Genomic DNA, 20,972 nt, shown 5'->3' with positions numbered 1-20,972 from the left:
TCAGTCGGATTTTTTTTATGTATTTTTTTTTAAAAAAAAATTGTTAACTACTGTAATTTATAATACTTTTTACGTCATTTTCAAACAGTATATATTTATCGTCTAACTCATTTTATGTGGTATCAATAGAATTTCGAGAGTCAATCAAATTTTTCATATAACTTTTTAGTATTTAAGTTGTTAATTATTATGATTTATAGTATTATTTATGTAAAAATAACATGATATTTCAATATTCGATATTTTTTTCACTCTAAACACAACTTTTTTTGTCTGTGAAATGTAGTAACAAATAATGTGTTTTAAAGGGGACCCATATGTATTACTACTCTATTAGTAGAGGGAAAAAGGAAGAAAAAGAATGGCTATCTGCTTTGAAAATTAATGCAAGGAAGAGAAAAAGTACTAACCTGAGCAAAGTTGAAGCTAAACAGCTGAGGAAGCTTCCAATTTTTCAAAAATTTTCTACTGCTCAAGCAAAGGTTTCAGCAAGAAAGATCAGCTATAACTGAAGAAGAATAAAGGAGACGGAAAGAAATAGAGAAAATGGTGAAGGGGTCTTTGATGAGTTTGTTGTTTTTCAAATCCAAGATGAAAACATGGATTTGAAGGGAATACACACGTTAGATCTGCAAGTATATATAAGAGAAGAAAATAAATGAGACTAATAATTTTGAATTGATTAAAATGAAGAGAAACAAAAACGATTAAAGGTAGACAACTTTTTTGCGAAGCATAATAATAATTAGGTGTGAATTGCAATTGTATATTACTTGTGGCCATATACTCTGGAGCAGCTTTGCATTGTAATTATGTTAATGCAACATGTTCTTGTATTCCTGGAATGAAGCCTGATTAGCTTGAGCAAAGTGAGGTAATTGTCTGTAGTTAAAGTTTACCGAGAAAATAGTTAATCAACTTATCAAGATCAAGAATTATAGGAAGCATGATTAGTTAACTATGTTATGGCAAAATGATGTATCTTTAACAATTTCAACCAACCGACTCCTCAAAACTAAAGCAGATGAAAAGATGAACCTGAAATTGAGTTCAATGACAGAAATACCAAAAGAAGCAGAATTTAAAGTTCAATTCAAGTTTCTTACTGGAAACCTTAAATTGGGTAGTATTAAATTGAGCTACAAGTAATTAGAGAGGTACAACTAATTAATTACAGTAACATTATGCTTGAAATCATCTTCACTGATTGAACTACTGAATTACCTAAATATTTCATAATGCATGCACCTTACGTAGTGCAAGTGTGAATCAAAATTCATTTCTCAAATTGGACAACAAACTATGAAATTGCATAACATTATCTAAACACAAATTTTAGTACTTTTAAAGTTGGTGTATGCTAATTAAACAATTTTCATAGCTATTTCACATAATAGAAACAAAATTTAAAAAGTAAACGACAAATTCGAAAATAATTTAGTAAAAGCAGATCAAAGAGAGAGTGATGATGCTAAAGAATCAAACCCTGAATTCCAACAAAGCTTTTCAGAATTGACGATTCAAGAATTTTACTCTGACTTGGAGGAGTCAACGGAGGTGATGATGCCTAATTAATATGTATCTCTGTGTGTCTTCTATCTCTTGTTAGCAGCGGTGTATCAGCTTACATCAATTAAGTAATGAACTCAATAAATCATAACATGACTATCTTACAGCTTAATTCCAAACCGAATATGTACATCTTCATTACATTTTTCCTCAAAAATACCCTGCAAATATAAAACATCTATTGTCATTCCATCATCACCACATGTATAAATTCCAAGTTAACAAGAAAAGTTTATTGACATCACCTTTTGCTGCGGGAATAGTAGAAAAGTCCATTTGATGAGGATTCTGAGAGGTGGAGCAGCAACTTTGTACACTTGCAGCAGGATGATCTTGCACATGAAAAGCTATTGTTGCAGATATAGCATTTCTTTTTAGCTCGTGACTATTTGTTTGACGTTGTAATAATTGTGCCTCTCTTTTTTCTGCAGAAACCAGTCTATCCATTTCACGTCGTCTAAGTTTCATCTCAGCAGACCTTATTGTTGAGAGGGAGTCATCATTATTTTCTTTACAACTCATTAGCCTTGCAGGTTCAATGTGTACATCTATTTTAAATTGGTAAAGAACAACAATTGTCACTACACAAGGTATTCATTTTTATAGTGAAACCAACTCAATGTCCACGGTTGTGTATCGCATTCGCCAAAACAGATAGTATTTGATAGTGATAAGGGTGGTGATATTCATCCAATTCAATGTCAACGGATGTGTATCGCATTCACCAAAAGAGATAGTATTTGATAGGAATAGGGCGAATGATATTCATTAAATTAAATTTTGGTATGTAGTTCCTGGTGTGTTCTTATGGAGGGGAAAATGGGTTGAGTGAAGTGTGAATTCAACTTTCTTCACTATATCAACTCCATCCAATACGCATAACTACTACATAGAAAAACCTTGACTCCTGCTCGCAAAACAGCTAAAACTTTGTTAAGTTTGCTAACAGCAAGAACAAAAACAAAATTTGCACAATTATGTGTATGCCAACAAAATAAAATTGAGCAATCAAGTGTAGGCCGACAAAATAAACTCCACACAGAGCCCACATATCAAACAAAAGGGGAAAAAATGCAGCGCAACAACAACTTCACAATCAGCGGGATGTAATCCACAAAAATCGAACAAAGGACGAATCAGTAAGTGTAGTCAGAGTTTATAAAGTTAAAGAAGTAGAAATCACAGTAGAAGTAAAGCAACCAGATTTTTTACATTAACTATGCATTCTCTATTCCTCTCGGCTTAGGAACTAATAACTAGGCGGAGATTCGAGTTGCAATTCATGGGGTGGACTGGTGCATAAAATATGGGTATAGGAAAATTCAGTTGGAAGTTGATTCTCAACTGCTTATACATTGTCTAAATCACAGCAGCCACCCTCCATGGCACTCCAACAGTGTATTCAGGACCTTTAAAGGCTCACAAATCAGCTGGAAATCTTCAAGTGCAATCACATATATAGAGAGAGGCAAACTGTACAGCTGACTTCCTATCTAAATGGAGTCATAACTCCGACATTCTACAACAATTTTACACCTACCAGCAGCTGCCCAGGTTGGCCAAAGGAAGCTACGTTTTAGAAAAATTAGGTTTGACTAATTTCAGGAGGAAAAAGTTGAAAAGAATCAAACATCCTCCCTGATCCTTGCAACTAGGACCAATTGTACCTCTATATGTAGTTCTACACAATGGTTTCAACTTGAAAATTTCTTCGTCAGTTTCTCACGTACAAGTCCACAATTCTCTAACACTTGTAATCAGTTTCCAGAAGAATGCTTAGCCATTCATTTCTAGCATTACATTTGGCCTTTAAAGAATCTATGGGAGTTGAGACCCCATCAAAAAACCTTATATTTCTTTCAACCATATGCTCCAAAAAATGCAAACAAGTATTATCAACTTCCCACAAACACCCAGACCTGTATGCTTTCCTTGCTGATTTATACTTATTTAGTGATTAGTAACTGATGTGGGTAATACAACTACGAGCTAGACTCCCAAAAATCAACAAAAATCGTTTTTGCAGACACAAGAATATCAAAACCCTAAAGCTAAAATTTAGACTTTCAGAGATAGAATTTTTTACCCGATAAACCCTATTCCAACAAAATCCTTTCAATGTGACGAAGCTTTAAGACACCATCTTCTCAAGTGAAGCATTTTAGTGAGGCGTGCTCATCTGTGAGGCATAACCTTCTTCTCTTCAACACAAAATCGTGAAATCGTGGTCTTCAGTGAGTAGCTCTTCAGCTCTTCAACGTGAAATTGTGAAATCGTGAAATCTGTGAGAATGTTTGACAAAAATCGTGTTCTTCAGACTTAGCTTGGAGAGAAAATCGTGTTCTTCAAATTGACGGAAAGTTTTTCTGATTTGGGAAAAAAAAAGAATTACCTGATAAACATTCAGTGATTTTTGCTTGTTCTTTAGGATTTTTTCTTGTTCTGTGAGAAAGTTTTACCGAGAGAAAAGCTCTTCAGCTCGATTAGTTCTTCAGTTCTAATTTGGGGGAAAAGAAATTTTTAATGTTTTATGAAATATTTGTTTTGCTCAAAAAAAATGGGAGGGAGAGTTAAAAATGTTGAAAGGAATATAATATTTTTGTGAAAACTTTAAAGCCACATTTGTAATGTGTTGCTTTTACAATTATAAAATAGGTCACTTTAAAAGTGTGGCCATATATGTAAATAGTGGTTGCCAATAATATCATACTTTAACAACACTTATAAAGTGTAGCTTATACCATTAAAGAGTACACTTTACAAGTGTAGCCAATATTATCGCAGCTAAAAGTTAAAAACTTGGGCTACGCTTTAAAATTGTCCCCAAAAGTATTTTAGGCAACAATTTAAAAGCGTTGTTTAGAATTAGTATGGCCCTAGGCCTAAAATGTTGTAGTGAGTGTTCAGTTTCAGAGGAATGCACCCATATTCATTTGAATCATGCGTTGAGCTAATATCGAGTTGTACTCTCTTCTCTAAGTCTTGTTTCAGCTGAGATCCTTATGAGAAAGTATGTTTAGAGCTTGGGTAGTATTTTCACCCTAAAATATAGTGTGAATGACGAGATCATGAGCAGCAGTAGTGAAAGAGCCCAGAGTTATAGGAAAGTATGCAGAGGTTTAGTGATCTAAGAAAGGGAGATACTGTTTTGAAAAGCTATGTTACTATAGTCATGCACCTAGTAAGTTATTAATAAAGAGTTTTCCCTTATGGGTAGACTAGGAAGTGATGAGTTGTGAATATTCCATCATAGGAGGTAGAGTATGTTTAGCTAGAAAGGAGTTTGCGATGAAGTGTCATTGTCCAGGTAATGACCACGTGTAAGTGTTGATTAGAAGAGAAAAAGTATCCGTAAAGTGATAGATCTAAGCTAGGCTTATGATATGTTTGAGAGGGTCATGATGTTCAGAAGTTTATAGAACTGATCAAGTAATGAGGTATAGCATAGTAGGCGAGCAATCATATTGATATTCGGATTTAGCAATGCACATTAAGCTTGAATTTGAGATGAGTGTTATGATCGAAAGGACGGAAACATGAGGGTGATGATGTTAGTCTTGACATAGAGTAGGTGAGGAATTGAGATGTTAGCTGTGAGGAATTGAGATGTTAGCTGCAATGAAAGATGCGTGGTACAAGTAAGAGATCCTAACCTTTAGATAAGGGAAGTGAAGTATGGCTAAATCACAAGAGTAAAAAGAGCATTAAGAGGATGTAAACCAGTTAGAGATAATGAAATAGGTCCAAAGCTTCAAGTGTCAGCTTTAGACCTAAGGGGGAGATGACAAGATGAGAAATCAAGTAATGTGTTTGAGAATAGGATAGTAATGAGTTCCAGAGAGTATGAGAGATATCTTTTCAAAGGTCCTGTTAGTAATGAAGTTGTTAAAGTACTAAGCTTGAATGTGGTGGTAAGGAGTAATAGGCTTAGGATGAGATCCCCTATAGAGAGGTATAGAACCCGAACTAAAGGATTTGGGTTAAGCTTGAATATTGTGAGAGTGTACCATTAAACTCAGACCTTAGTAAGAGTAACCCCATTCCATACCAAGTCCATCTGTCATTCGAGGACAAATGATCCCAAGGGAGATAATGTAACACCCCGAAAAATTTTCAAGCTAAGACTCGAACCATCGTTCGTTGTGTGTAGGATTTTTTCTGAGGAATTTAAAATTTCTTAAGTGTTAAGGTCACTAGATGTAGCACCTTGAGTTCCAAAAAAGAACTAAATTGGAAATAGCAAAATCTGAAATTTTGCAAGTTATGCTTAAGTTATGAGTTTTGGGTCAACTTCATGCGACCATAACTCTCACTACAGGATGATTTAGGTGGGCAACAAGATATCTAATGAAATATTTTTTATTTATATTTTCAACACCACCGAGTTTGCTAAGTTTCGAGGTCGGATGAGTGAGATATGCCCTTTTGAAGTTGAGCTGTCCAGTTAAGGAAAGTTACCCAAAAATAGTGAGGGGTATTTTGGTCTTTTCCTTACCAAATCAGATTTAATTCATTTTTAGTAAGGTTTTAAGGGTCTAATATTATTAGGTCTACTCTTATAATTCCAATATACGTCTAGGGTTTTAGTTGAAAGTTTAAGAAAAGAAAAGAAGAGAAAAGAGGATCGAAGCGTTCGTCGAGGTTCTTGGGTTTTATTGCGGATTTTCACCATGGGTTTGATCCCTAAGAGGTATGCAAGCTTTCATAGAGTTGGGTTTGTTCACTCACACACCAATCATGTTATTTTCAGTGCAATTTCATTCTTGAAGTTTAAAGATTAGAGTTCTTGAAGTTCATCCTAAATTTGGCTGTGTTGGGGTTTTGATGATTTCTTGAGATGAAAGTCAGTGTTTTGAGGGTTGTATTGAGTAGATTAGAGTGTACTTATGTTAAGTAATCAAATCCAAGTGAATAGGGAAGAAACCGTTTGGTTCTAGGCCGGTTAGGGTGAGAAAACGGGCAAGGAAATTCGTTGGGTTTTCTGGGTTAGGGTGTGGTGTGTCGCACCAGCCAGATAACCCCTAATTATGCTCTGAAGTTTAGGTGCTGGAATCCCGCACCACTCTGTGTGCTAGGGTCGCCTGCCCCGTCAATTTTGCAATCGGTTGCTCCGTTTGACTTCTTTTGAAGTGTACCTTCACTCCTTTTTGATTCTAACTACTTTAAACTACTTCTAAACACCAAGAAAACATTCATAACATGATCATAACCTTGAATTCATAATTCAAATTTAAGGTAGATTTAAGAGTTATGTTTTGAGAAATCTTTCAGACAGTCTAAGAAAAATCCCTTTGAGTCCTTCTATGGAGTCTTCTACAACTTCTAGTAACCTGTTTCAAGAACTCGAGCAAGTGAGTATGAGAATGAGGAGAATGTACTCATGATTCTACTTTGTCATCACGGTATCCTTCATATCATGAACCATAACTCTTGAATTCATAATACATATTCAAGAGAGAGTTAAAAGTAGATTTCAAGAAAGCTTTTCAGTTCAATTGTGAATCCTTTGAGATCAACTATCAATTTTTACTATGTTTTGAGAAAGTAAGTATGAGAATGAGATGAGTCATATACATGAGTTCCATAATGTTAATGAGAAGAGTCGTATACATGAGTTCCATAATGTTCTTTAGACCGTCGAGTCAAGTAGTCCATGCCCATAAATTCCGCATGAACTCCATAAATTGAGCATCATTGAGAGGAGTAGTGACTTCCATTTCTATGTCTTGATTATCGAGTTCCTAATATTTTTGAGATTATATTCCTAATCATGGGACTATTACATGTTACCCCTGAAGTCCTTAAGTTGAGTAGTCTTGCCTATAATTTCACATGAATCATATGAGTCCAGAAATCTTGAGATGAGGAGTATCATTGAATCCTTGAGTTGAGTTGATCATGCTCATAATTCGACATGAACCTTATGAATTGAGAATTCTTTAAATGAGTATGATCATCAAAGTTGTTGAGTTCTGAGTATTGAGTTCTTTGTATGGTTATTGAAAACCTTGAATTGAGTCGTTCACGCCCATCATTCGTCATGAACCCTATTTTGAGAAGTCTTTTTACAATTTTTATAAACTTGTTTTAAGAGTTGAGCACTTGAGTTGAGAAAGTAGAGTCGAGTTCATTTACCTTAAAATGATATTTGGAAACTCAGTATTTACAATAGTAAATGTTTTCACATTTAAAAGAGAAGGAAACTGAGATTTCAAAAAGAGTTTTAAGAAGTTTGAGCAACATCTCTTTTAAGGGAAAGATTTTGTGTAATAATCTCAAACCATAGAAAGAGTTATCTTTCTAAACTTATGAGCTGAGTATATTTTTTGGAGTAGTATTGAGCACCGATATGGGGATGAGTTCAGATAACTCAAGTCTTCATAAACCATATAGCCAATGTGGGTAGAAAGGGTCATACTTTTTAGATGATTCCTTAATGTGTTTTAGCATAGCCTAGTGGATCAACTTAGTTGAGGCGTTCTATATCCCGGCAATTTATAGGATAGTTCTGACAGCGTGGGCGAGACGTTATATCATCACATAGCTAATAGTGATGGTTATAGATTAGAGAAACTCCCACAGAGTTATATTGTATTTTATAATATATAAATTGAGGTTTTATTGTATTCTTCATTACACTGAGTTGCTTTCTACTCATTTAAAAGCTATCCATATATTGCATGTGTACTGTTGCTTTATATTGAGTTAAGTATCCAGAGTTGAGTACTGATGAGTCCATATTTTGGACTCATTTAGGGCTTTATTTTAATAAATTTAGTGTCCTCAGATGCATATTTTGTGCCAATAACTGATGTAAATCCTTGATTTTCTGGTATTTGGATTGAGGAACAAAGCATGGACACTAATGAGCAAAAAGGAATAAGACAGCTGAAAGAACAAAGAAAGGAAGGCCTGAGGATCACCTAAACCATTGGGTGAGTCACCGAACTGCCATGGTCTCGCCTAATGTTCCAGTGTGCTAAGCCCTGAAGGAGAAAATCAAGTCATCGATAGAAAGAAGCAGTCGGCGCGTTGCCGAACTGTTCCGCGATGCAGTGCCATATCGCCCAAAGTTACATAACTTGAAGTTGCTGAAGGCCAAAGCAAAAAGGCGATGAAACTGACCAAAAGGGCAGATCGCCGAGTGGATCGGTGATCCTGACCTATTGTGTTGAATGGTCTTTCGCAGCTCATTTTTGGCGACTATAAATACATTTTTGAATTTTTAGTTTAGCATCGAATTTTTATAGAGATTTTATTCTGACCTTTAATTAGAGTAATTTTTAGTTAGAACTCTGAGTTTGGAGACAATATTTTCCTTAGCTTTGAAGATTTGAAGATTTCAATTTTTGTGAAATTGAAAGTAGGTGTTGAAGATTCTTCATCTTAGACCTTTGTAAAGACGAAATTAATCTTACCTAGTTGATGAAAATACAATTAGGTAAGAATTTCTATCTTTTTATGATGTCTAGCTAAAACCTCAATTCTTGGGGTGTGATTATTGGGTATTGTTAATTGATAGTGTAAATGCTCTTTAAAAGTGATTCCACTAAGTAATTATGGCTTAGTCTAAAGATTTGTAGTTGCAAATGAAACTCTACCTTCGTGTTTTTGGCTTGCTCGAGAGAAAGGTTTTAAAACCAAGATTACTGATTTGATGGTCTGTGGGTATTGGGTTGTCATGGGTTCATCTCAAGAGAGTGAATCCTAAAACCCTTTCCACACATTCATCTCGAGAAAGTGAATACACTAAAGTGAAGGCCGTTCTTAATTTCTGCTTATTGGTGTTTGAGAGAAACCAATTTGATTCGGGGTAAATTGTTTGAGAGAAAATTTATCCCCACTAAAGTCTAGCTTAGTGAGTTATTTACGCGAAGAAGGATGTGGAAGTGATTCCCACATCATCTACTAATATCTAGAGGATTGAGGAAGAATATTTATAATATTAGGCAGAGAAGAAGAAGGTTGCCCTGGTGGACTCTTCCCCGGTTGTGGATACAAATTCACTACCTGCAGAGGCATCTTTGCCCACTCCGGCCTCTGAGCCTTCATGTACCTCTATTGTTGTTCCTTCTAACACTCCAATTTCTTCTGCTGCTACACTGCCCCCTAGACCTGCTGCTACTGTCTCCCGACCCCTGCTCACTCAGGCCGCATTGCTATGGATGGGGCAGCTAGCCCATTCAGCTGATCGTCGTGCCGACAGGCTCAAGGCCTCCATTTCGAGAATGATTCAGACTAACCTTACTGATGTTGTGGAACCACTAAGTGCTACCATTGATACCCTTGCTGTGAGGATAGCGGAGTATGAGCGTGATCAAGAGGCCACCGAAGAGGTGAAAGCTCTAAATTCAATCATCACTGCACTGAAGAGAGATGTGGATCAACTGAAGTCCACCGACATGTCCATGATTTTCGGGATGGTGGAGATCCCAGATGTGCCAGTTTAGCCAGATATGTTTGTGGCTACCACCGGAGATGATGTTCACACTGATGATATAGCTGAGCACGAGTCTGAGGCTGAGACAAATGATGAGTGGCTCGAGGTTGTTGAGGAGGCTTCATATGAAGGCCTCACAGAGACTGAGGAGGCCATGGCAGATACAGCTATGCAGATATCTATGTCAGACACACCTGTGGTAGCTCCGAGTGGACCCACTACTTCTGATGTGACTATGGGCACTGATACCTAGACAAATGGAGCTACTATTTAGACAGGATCCCTCTTTACCTCCCTCTTTGTCTTACTTTTATTTAGTCTTTTGGATATTATTTTTCTTGCATTTGAGGACAAATGATTTTTATAAGATGGGGGGTGTGAGCCCCACCTTTTGTGACTATGGTTTTGTGTATATATTTGGGTTTTGAGCTATAAATTGTGTTTTATACTGCTTTTGTGGATGATTGAGCTTGTGGCTCCTTGTTTTTAATTGTAAATGATTTTTGGACCCTTCCAAAAATATTGTGCCACCTCTTGTTTGTGTTTGAATGTGGTTGTTCTCTTGCAAATTTGAGTATTGGTCTTGATCAATACCGATGACTTGAATAGTGCTCATAATAAAAAAAAATGAATGTGCGGCTACGATGAGGCCAAATGAAGTTGCATAGACAATATGTGAACTTTTTGCATCTCGTTGTAACTAGCCAAGTATCAAATTGAGTCTCTTGTGATCAACATTGAACACTAGCGAAAGTGTGGAGTCTTGTTTGTCATTGGTGTCAATGCCTTGTGTGATGAGCTTACCGTGAACCATGCATGATGACACCTCGAATTTGCCCCATTAGTCCGGTTAACTAAGTGATGCAATCTCTTGACATGATCTTAGACAACTTTGAAGAGTGTGAAACAATTTCACATTATACCTCTTTTGTGGCCAACCTTGTGAGTGTGTGAACTCTGTTTGAACACCCTTTGAGCCTTAACCTTTTCTTGGAAGAAACTTGATGAAATTGTGACCTTTATTGATCCATTACCCATAATCCTCATGATTCGTTGTTTATGTGAATAGCCAACTTAGGCCAAAAGCCTAAGTTGAGGGTGTGGTGAAAAGAGAAGGTAAATTAAGAAATGCAAGAAAGTGCTCTTTAACCCATGGTTTGATAAAAATGGAGCCCCTCCATATAAAAAAGAAGAAGAAAAGAATGAAAAAGAAAAAGAACGAAAAAGTTGTGGAATAAAGTTTTGAAAGTGCAAAATGAAATGGGGTGACCAACAGTCCATGGAAGATGAATAATGGGGTGACTTGTAAGCACGAATGAGAATGATGAAGAAAAGGAAAGAAAGTGTTATTCACACCACATCTCATGAGGATTACAACCATTGAGCCTAAATTACCACACCTTTGCACTTAGCCCCTTTACCAGCCTTGAAAAGACCTTTTTGATCTTGAGTGAGCTGAAACAATTGTTACTGGAAAATAAGGGCAAACCTATGGGTGAAATCATGCATTGTGTTCATCTTAGTGAGTGTGAGTGTTGCATTTGATTCCGAAGCTTTAAATTGTAAACCATTGTGTGTGAATATGAAATCATTCTTTGTGTGAGGTCATTTGAGTACCTTTGTTGAACTTGAACTTGAACTTGCATTTGAAGCAAGAATTGTGATCTTGAGATTTTTTGATAATGGTGAGCCACAACTTGAATCTTTAAGTGCACAATTGATCTTTGCATGAGTAAGTTGAGTCTTTTTTTTGTGCATTCATGATTGAGTCTTGTGTAGCACTGTTTGAGACATCCTTTTTGAACTACTGAACTTGAGTTTTTGTCACGACCCAACCCACCGAGCTGTGCAGGCACCCACTCTAATACCTAAGTAGGGCAACCCTCGAACACAAAAAGTTTAAACATGCGGAAAATTAACGAAAAACAGATATAAGTGAAAAACATAAATCTTTATAAATGAAACCTCTTTTAATAATTACTAGTTAAGACTTGTAAAATAATTAACACCCCCAAGAATCTAGTCTAAAGAAGTACAAGAGCTACTAAGAGTACAATGTGGACAATATAATAAATGACACAGCTCCCATCATGCAGAAGGAAATAGAAGTTGCTGGAGATTTCTTCATCTTCACATAAGGAAACATCATTGATCTTGTAACCAGACTATGTCAAAAGACATAACAACAGTAGTATCAGTACAAAACACACGTATTGGTAGGTATCATCGGTCAACCCGACACCCACCGCATAATATAAGAATTCAATTGATAAGAACCGACGATAACACCCATCGCTTCTCTACCTTTATCTTCTCTCCAAATACCTCAGAATTACAATAATACTCTTACCCCTAACTACTTCCCAATCATCCTACTTACTAGGTTCTTGATCACAACCTAGTCACTCTAACACATAGAAAATTCCCCCAAACACCACTACAACCATCCCAACTAACTGTTTTCGTCACATCCTTACTACCCCTTCACATTTCCCAAACATGGCCACATAATACATCACGTCAAGCTTTCCACTAACCTTAAACCCTTTCTCCCAAAGTGAAATCCACCTAAGTAATTACATCACGAATACTATGCCCACTCCTTGCCATTACCATACCTGACACCTTTTACCCGGTCATTAACACTTCTTGCGACATTCACTCCCCACTTACTGTATCATGTCCTGATTTGGGTGTTCCCATTCCGTATCACCCAACATCAAGTTACATATCATGTTACTCATCATATAATAACAATCACACATAAGTCCTCAAAACTATAACACAACTCCGGTAAATACAACATCAATTATCATTACGAACAAGGTACAATTTCACAATCCTCAAGGCATACAATTATGTCAAGTCATTGGTCCTCTCATGGAACCCATACCCAGACTGTTAGCATATCGGAACGTGGTACCCGATCCAAATATTATGCCGAAACATGGCAACCGATCCAAGTTAGTTATGCCGAAATGTGGCAATCGATCCCATAGTTATGCCCGAATGTGGCAACCGATCCCAGTTAGTTATGCCAGAACGTGGCAACAGACCCATTCAACACACCACAATCACAAACACAAGTTCCTTCTTAAATCATACAATTGGGTCATGATTCAATGGCTTTCATTTCTTCGTTCATACTTATTTACAACTTGTGAGATCAATAAACGCAACATTCACACATAGACATGCATTATAATGGGACAATAATAAGAATACATTCACACAAACATAGAATCACACCCATCACCTACGAATTATTCATCCACGAATATATTGTGAGCATTAATTCCACCATACCTAATCCTAGTTCATCATATAGGGCTTTTCCTAGGACTTAATCACGTTTTTATTTGGTGCACGAGGGCCGACACATAAATCCTACCATTGATTACATATATTACGCAGTGAACACAAATTTACAACTACTTAATTCATAAACCTAGCCTACTTGGGCGCCAAGTAGGTGCACGGAGGAATTGGCTTCAATTCCTATTTTCGGAATTCACGATAGTGGTCTTGGCCAAAAATCTGCAATCCATCGACATTTTTGCACTAGAACTCTCTCTCTCTATCTGTCCCAAGCTTGGAGCAACTTTTTGGCATTTTATGGGGGTGTTTTACAACTAAATTAGGTATTTTAGAAAGAAGGAGGAAATAAGGAATCACGTTATTTACATTCTGTCTCGCTTATCCCGCTCTGGCGCTAACTTACCCCAACCTGGAGCCGCCACCCTAGCGGCATCTGGCCTGCCCTGGCGGGACAGTGGCCTAGAACTTTTCCCGAATATTTTCTTTTCCTAATTAACGATGGTTCGGGTCGTTACAATAGATACCAATTTACCCCTTGTTCGTCCCCGAATGACTAGTTCACGGATATCACATGCCCTATATTCGGGATACTTTCAACTTTTGACTTGATCCATCACGGAAACCACGATGGAGGTGACTTTTCCAATTATTAACACACGAAAGTTACTATACCCCAAGACTAGAAGAAACCCTAAGGCAACACACGAAGATCGAACACATTTAATATTACACAGCCTGGCCCGCCAGGGCGGCAACCCTCCTGCTGAGGCGGAGCCTCTGTGGCAAGGATCTCTCACTGAGGCGGTTGATCGGACAAAAGTATAGGGGGAATGAGGAATGGTTTCCTCATTTCTCCCCTTTCTCTTTACAAAACTCTCCCGACCCTCTCGATTCCCTTGCTCCGAACATCAAATTTCAGATTAGACTCACGTTCCTTACTCTCTTTACTTCATTAAATTATTAATTACGAATGCATGATGATAACTAATTGAATTGGGGAGGGTTTTTGGGTAGTTATTTGCGACGAAAATGGTTAGTTGGGATGGTTGTAGTGGTGTTTGGTGGAATTTTCTATGTGTTAGAGTGACTAGGCTGTGATCAAGAACCTAGTAAGTAGGTTGATTAGGAAGTAGTTGGGGTAAGAGTACAATTGTAATTCTGAGTTATTTGGAGAGAAGATAAAGGTGGAGAAGCGATGGGTGTTATCATCTGTTCTTATCATTTGAATTCTATCTTTTTATGATGTCTAGCTAAAACCCCAATTCTTGAGGTGTGATTATGTGATTGTGGGTTGATTTAGCTGCTGGGTATTATTAATTGATAGTGTAAATGCTCTTTAAAAGTGATTTCATTCAATAATTGTGGCTTAATCTAAAGGGTTGTAGTTGCAATGCAACTCTACCTTCACGTTTTTGGCTTGTTCGAGAGAGAGGTTTTAAAACCAAGATTACTGATTTGATGGTCTGTGGGTCTTGGGCTGTCATGGGTTCAGCTCAAGAGAGTGAATCCTAAACCCTTTTCCACATATTCAGCTCGAGAGAATGAATGGACTAAAGAGAAGGTTGTTCTTAATTGCTACTTATTGGTGTTCGAGAGGAACCAATTAGATTCAGGGTAAATTGTTCGAGAGAAAATTTGTCCCCACTAAAGTTTATCTTAGTCACTGATTTACAGCTATTTACTATCAATTACAATTACCCATTTGTCTACCTTAGCCCATAATCCGATCACATCCCAAGAACCCGTCTCATTACTTGTTTATTCGTGTTATTTACTATTGTAGTTGATAATTACAATAAAAAAACCCCATATTTGATACTTATGTCACCCTTTCATTTGGACTATCCTTTTATTCGTAAATGTTTTTAGCTATGATTGACTTGAACATATTCGTGCTTGGCTCTTGATTCTCAAACATGTACCACTCCCTGTGGGAATGATCCCAACCCAATTGGTTGGGTTATATACTGACTAACGATCGTTGACTCTTAGAACTGGATTAAGTGTCATTGAAACATTATTAATCAAGTACCCAGAGTCGAGTATCTTATTATTGAGTTGAGCTTTATTCCACTGAGCTGAATATCTTATCATTGAGTTGAACTATGTTTCTTACTCTTGAGTTAAGTTTAGCATGACTGAGTTGAGAGGAGGTAAGTGTGTTTCCTTTTATTAAGTTCAAGCTTATGTTATGCTTTAGAATTCCCCTTACATGCTCGTACAGTCCACGTACTGAGCCATTTGGCTCGCATCATTTCATGATGCAGATACATGTATTTAGGGTCACCAACAGGAGCTTCGTTGGTACCACATGGAGTTCGAGTTAGCTATGGTAAGCCTCCTTGCTTCCGGAGGATTTCATTTACTTTTCAATTTCGTCAGGATGTTGTGGGTCCTTTCCCAACTTCCATCATTGTCATTTAGAGGCTTCATAGATAGACAGTAGAGTTTCAAAAGTCTGTTCATTTATTTTATTAAATGTTTTAAAATCTTAAGTTTCCTATTTTGTGGCGAGTTGAATATATTAGTATTATTCAGAGTTTTTCATTTAATTTAAAACTATGTATTTGAGTTTCATAGATTTTTATTTAGTTTTTAAGCTTTGTATGCTTGAGTTAGTCTTCTACTATTAGTCAGCCGGGATGACGGTTCACATGGAAACCATCAATGGTTCTCGAGTGCCGGCCACGTCCAGGGTGTAGGCTCGGGCCGTGACACATTTTAAGCGGCTACTAGACTAATTTTTAACTTAATAGCATAAGATAAACAAATTTTGGTATATGAAAACCATAAATTGAATATTATTGCATTGTTTAGTCTATTTACTATATTGTTGACCATCACTTCTTTGAAATCTTTAGCATCCCATAGTCTTATATATTCACCCGGATCATCATTTTGCATTTCTACTATATATTTATCCATATCCTGTATTAAGTCATGCATTTGAATTGTACCGCCAAAGATGAACACAAGAGATTTGTCAATTAGGACGCTCAATGTGATACTTAATCAAGAATAACAAATTTCAAGAATTTGCATGATGTAATATTTTGTTTCCCCTTGTAAGAAGCATACTAAATATAGAAATACATCTCATTGTGTGGTCTCAAGCCCATCATAGCTAATTTTGAAATTTTCAACGATTTTTTATTTAGAGTTCATTTTCATTTTCTCTATAGCATTTTTCCATGCAATTATGTCTCTATTATCTAAGAAAGAACCCCAGACTTTTACGGCTAAATGAATTCCATTCGCATGACTGACCACCTCCAACATTAGCTTCTCAAATGACTTATCTGCAACTTCCTCCTTGAAAGCACTTGTAGATTGAACAATTGAATAGCTTGATGATCAGCTAGTAAAGTCACTTCATATACTACATCATTCTTCCCTATCAAATGTTTTTCACTTGTTGTTGCAATAATCCTACTGCCCTTGCCGAAGAAATCAAGATCCCCTGCTAGGTTATCCAAATGGTCTCCGTGATTGATATCATCAAGCACAACTAAGACCTTCTTAAAACGAAGTCTACGAGCTATCAAGTGCTTCCCGTCCTTCTTATTATTTATGTATTCTTATTTTTTCCTTAGAAGTTCAGAGAGAAGGATATTTTGCAGAGAGTGCATTTCTTTATTTTCTTAAGTATACACAAGGAAACAAGCACTATCAACATCATCCTTATATTTTAATTCGTGTTTGGCAAAGGCTTTCGCAAGCTTTCCTTTTGGTTCTGAACTTTTGATGGATCCAAATCATAGAAGATCAGTATGACTGTTTGTCCATATTGAGTCTTGCAATCCATATTCTTTACTTTTTCATCCAAGAACCACCTTGACATAGCATAAGTCTTTGAGAAAACAACGAGGGCAACTTCAGACTTTTCAATAGCATTCAACAGTTCATCTCAGATAGATGAACCCCGTGCTCTAGCTTTTAATAATCTTGAAAGGTGAGTATTCTCCTATTTTTCAGACCTTCATATATACAAGAATAGGAAAAAGAGGAAGAATAAGAAGAAGTAGAAGAGGAGGAGTGGGAGGAGGAGGAGGAGGAGGAGGAGGAGGAGTAAGTTGTACCTTTTATATATTGTAACTTTTATATCTTGTATATATATTGTGTGTATATATAGTATAATATAAATATTCTAAAATGATATATAGTATATTGTGTGTATATTCTGGGAGTATTTGGTACACATTGTAAGTACACACACACATATATATATATTATCATTATAAACAGTTATAATTATTTCAAAATTAAATAGTTAACAATACACTATATTGATAATTGAATAAAACTTTCAAATTAATAAACATTGATAAAAAAAATTATATAGTGACTCGGTCCGTAAAGCCCACTGGAACCTAGCACAGTTGGCCCAAGAATTGGGCTAGAGGGTTGTGGATTGAACCATACATAAGTTTTGCATTGTTGAGCCCGAACGGTACCGGCCCAGTTATAGCTAATCTAGCCTAGCTTGGGGCCGGAGATCAATGTAATTTTTTAATGGGCCGGTTTGACCTGATGCGACCCACTTAACAGGCTTAATATTAATATATGATAAACTTCTCATTATTTGCAATCATTTTCTCTTTTAGGGTTAAGAGGTTGCGCTGCAATTATGCTATCCTCCTAAACCTTAACAATAAAAAAGAACATGGAAAAGGGCTTCTTCAAGGTTTTCATCCCTGAAATCAGTGCAAAGCGACTGGTAAGTGTACTCTCCCCTCTCATGTTCTTTGATGGAACTTTTTTTCTTAAATTTTCTCTTTTTTTTTGGAGATGCAAGTAGCGGTTATATATAGGGGAGGGGAAGGCTTTGTTGAGAGTTAGATCTGTAAAACTTGGATACCTTGTGTTATTTTATATTTTTTTAATTGTACTTTCCCTTTCATCTTCTTTTTGTGTTCTTATATTCATGTATTTAATCTATGATTGTTGTTGACTCTTTTTCTTAAAATATTTTCAATTAATAGTTTTTGAATATATGTGCTTTTAATTAGGGGAGGAAAAGTAAAAGGTGGATAGATGCCTTTTTGTGATGCAAATAAATTTTATACGGTTATCTATAGATGCTAAATCCCTACTTTTTATCATTATTATGTTTAATTTAGTCAATTAATGTTAGAAATTGCATATTTCATTTCAAACTAACAATATTATTAGTGTTGAATGAAGTAATTTTATGGTAAAACTATGAAAATGCCTTATATTTCATTTTATAGTTTGTAAAATAGTAACATTCTTGAATTCTAACATCAAAAGTCTCAAACTTTGAGTTTATTTGAAATATTTTTTATCTGCAACTTGTTTTGTTTTTATGATATGATTAATGTGATTTAAAGATTAATGTTCTTTTACATTTATTTTTTCAAAAGTCAAACTTTTTTTCTTCGCAGAAACTTCCCACAGGTTATACCGATTATAAAAATGGAATATTACCAAGAAACATTTTCCTTAGGGATCGGTTTGAAAATATGTGGCCTATAGGGGTAACCAAATCAGGAAAAGATGTTTATTTTGAATATGGATGGAAAAAATTCATCAAGGACAACATCGTAGAGCTTGGAGACTTCTTTATTTTTGACTATGATGGAACTAGAATTTTTGACTTCAAACTACTTGGAAGAAATGGATGTGTAAAGAAAGGAGACGGGGGTTTAAAACATGTTATGAAGGAGCAGGAAGCAGAGGAAATAAATATTGAACATCAAAAGAGTGTGGAGCCAAAAGTGAATACTAGGGCTAGAGATAGCAATAATATTTCTTCTTATGATGTTAGGGATGGGAATAACATGGCAAGAGAAAAAGATGATGAAGAAAAGGAATGTGAAAAGGCAAAAGAGGTTCTAGAAGAGGATGATGATAAGGAAGAAGAAAAAGAAGATGATGATGATTATGAATACAAAGAAGAGGAGGAAGAGAAAGAAAGGACTGACATATTCAACATAACAGCACCACGTTCCAAAGGTAAGCAAAAATTAAAGATCTTTAAATCTACTCTTCTATTTTATTTTATATGCAATTCAATTCCTCTCTTGTTAGTATGTTACTACAAAAGTGACATCTATGAATATTTAGATATGATCTTGTATTCATGTTAGTGTCATTATATATTTTAGGATACACATTTAAAATTATTTTTGAAAAGGTTTAGTTGTTTGGTCCTCTGACAAAATGAGTCTGCTAAGGGAACTTTTTTTTTTAGTTTTTTGAATAACAATGAATAATCAAGTTAAATATCATTTTCTAATACTTTTCATATGTGTCAAAAGTCTGATTTCTTTCTTAAAGTCCACGTTCAATAAAAGACGATCTTGTAGAATGAAATATATAGAGTAACTCTTAGTATCCATGTTATCTGTTTGTTAATTTGACCTGTTAACTTTTTTTTGATTCAGCTAAATGCAAATGTATGATTGTTGGTAAGGTGAATAATCCCCACGACCAATTTGCTACAGATATATTTAGAAGTGGACGTGCAACTAAGCCAAAAAATCCTTACTTTGTAACAAAAATACGTCCAGATAGGAGAAATCATCTGGTAATTATTAACCTATTATTTTAGTGATTGTTTTATAGTTCAATCGTATAATATTCTAATTTAACAAAGTCTTTTTTTCCGAATTGTAGTACGTTCCGGCTGATGTGGTGAGAGATTACCAACTTGAACTCCCTTTAAGCATGACAATTCGTGACTCTGCTGGCAGAGAATTTGAGGCAAAACTCAAGATTTGGCAGGACGGTAGAATATGGCTAATTGGTGGGTGGCACAGTTTATGTAAGGTGAACCTTGTGAAGAAAAATGATATGTGTATTTGTGAATTTGTGAGAGAAAAACACATCAAAGGACTTTACTTACAAGTTCATGTTGTCCATGAAGGAGAAGGTTCCCATCCCAACAAGAAATAATATGATGCTATTTGATATGAATTTTATCACCTTCACTGTGTTTATATGCAGACAAATTTTGAAGACAATAAGTATTGTTGATTGTTGACCAAACATTGAAGAAGATTTTAGTTTGTATTGATTGATCTAGAAGTTAAGACAATTAATTGGTGTTAAGACTAAAGTCTTGTTTCTTTATATTCAAATGTTAAATCATTATTTGGTCTACATTGATCTATTGAAAACATGGAATGCCCAGTACTTCAGTTGCAAAATATTGAATTTGTTATGTTTTTTTTTTTTTCTGTTCATATAATCTATATCTTAAGTAATCATCTTGGACTTGACTTTGAAATAAACTTCACTCAAAAAAATGCCTGACATAGTGCGCCAAGTAGTGCCCATGATAGGGGGCACAATGTGCCAAGCAGTGCGCCAAGTGTTTCTGAAGTTTGGCACTTGTGGCAGCACATTAATTAGTTTAATTTCGTAAATAGTTGATTGACAAGTCTTTGTGGGTATGATATCTGGAATAAAAATTCAATAATATTTTTATGACTGCGTACACTTGCGTGGTCATTTTAACTTAGCAAGTTTGCATCTTCTTCTTTGTTTAATCTTTAATTATATTTGTTATTACATTTGTTAATTATGTCTTGATTTTTTCCACTAAAATTCAGAATCCTTATTAGTTTAGAACACGCTTTGTTCTAATAGATTTGGAAATAAAATATAATGTCCATTAAAT

The 20,972-nt window shown here is 35.7% G+C and overlaps 2 protein-coding genes, 1 long non-coding RNA gene and 1 pseudogene across 4 annotated transcripts in view; 3 read left to right on the top strand and 1 right to left on the bottom strand.

The window, feature by feature from the left end:
• The window catches only part of LOC125867885 (acetyl-CoA acetyltransferase, cytosolic 1), a 934,067-nt gene that overhangs the window by 583,893 nt on the left and 329,202 nt on the right, over positions 1 to 20,972 (top strand). The window lies entirely within an intron of this gene.
• Positions 774 to 2,567, bottom strand: LOC125867901 (uncharacterized). Its single transcript, XR_007446683.1, has 3 exons — positions 1,815 to 2,567; positions 1,486 to 1,730; positions 774 to 839 (listed from the first exon to the last, which is right to left on the bottom strand). It is a non-coding gene; the product is annotated as an uncharacterized LOC125867901 (long non-coding RNA).
• Positions 17,991 to 19,490, top strand: LOC125868475 (B3 domain-containing protein At5g60142-like; annotated as a pseudogene).
• On the top strand, positions 19,511 to 20,245 carry LOC125868474 (B3 domain-containing protein At5g60140-like). Its single transcript, XM_049549111.1, has 3 exons — positions 19,511 to 19,514; positions 19,735 to 19,877; positions 19,967 to 20,245. The coding sequence occupies exons 1-3, from the start codon at positions 19,511 to 19,513 to the stop codon at positions 20,243 to 20,245; spliced, it is 426 nt and encodes a 141-aa protein (XP_049405068.1).

Source organism: Solanum stenotomum, chromosome 6, assembly GCF_019186545.1.
Source record: "Solanum stenotomum isolate F172 chromosome 6, ASM1918654v1, whole genome shotgun sequence".
NCBI lineage: Eukaryota > Viridiplantae > Streptophyta > Magnoliopsida > Solanales > Solanaceae > Solanum > Solanum stenotomum.
The sequence above is the reverse complement of the archived record's forward strand: the minus strand, read 5'-3'. Positions and strand labels throughout refer to the sequence as shown.

Bases quoted from the DNA above. Each gene is read 5' to 3' on its own strand.
- LOC125868474 (XM_049549111.1), top strand. The intron at 19,878-19,966 runs GTAATTATTAAC...TCCGAATTGTAG, and splicing joins CAGATAGGAGAAATCATCTG to TACGTTCCGGCTGATGTGGT.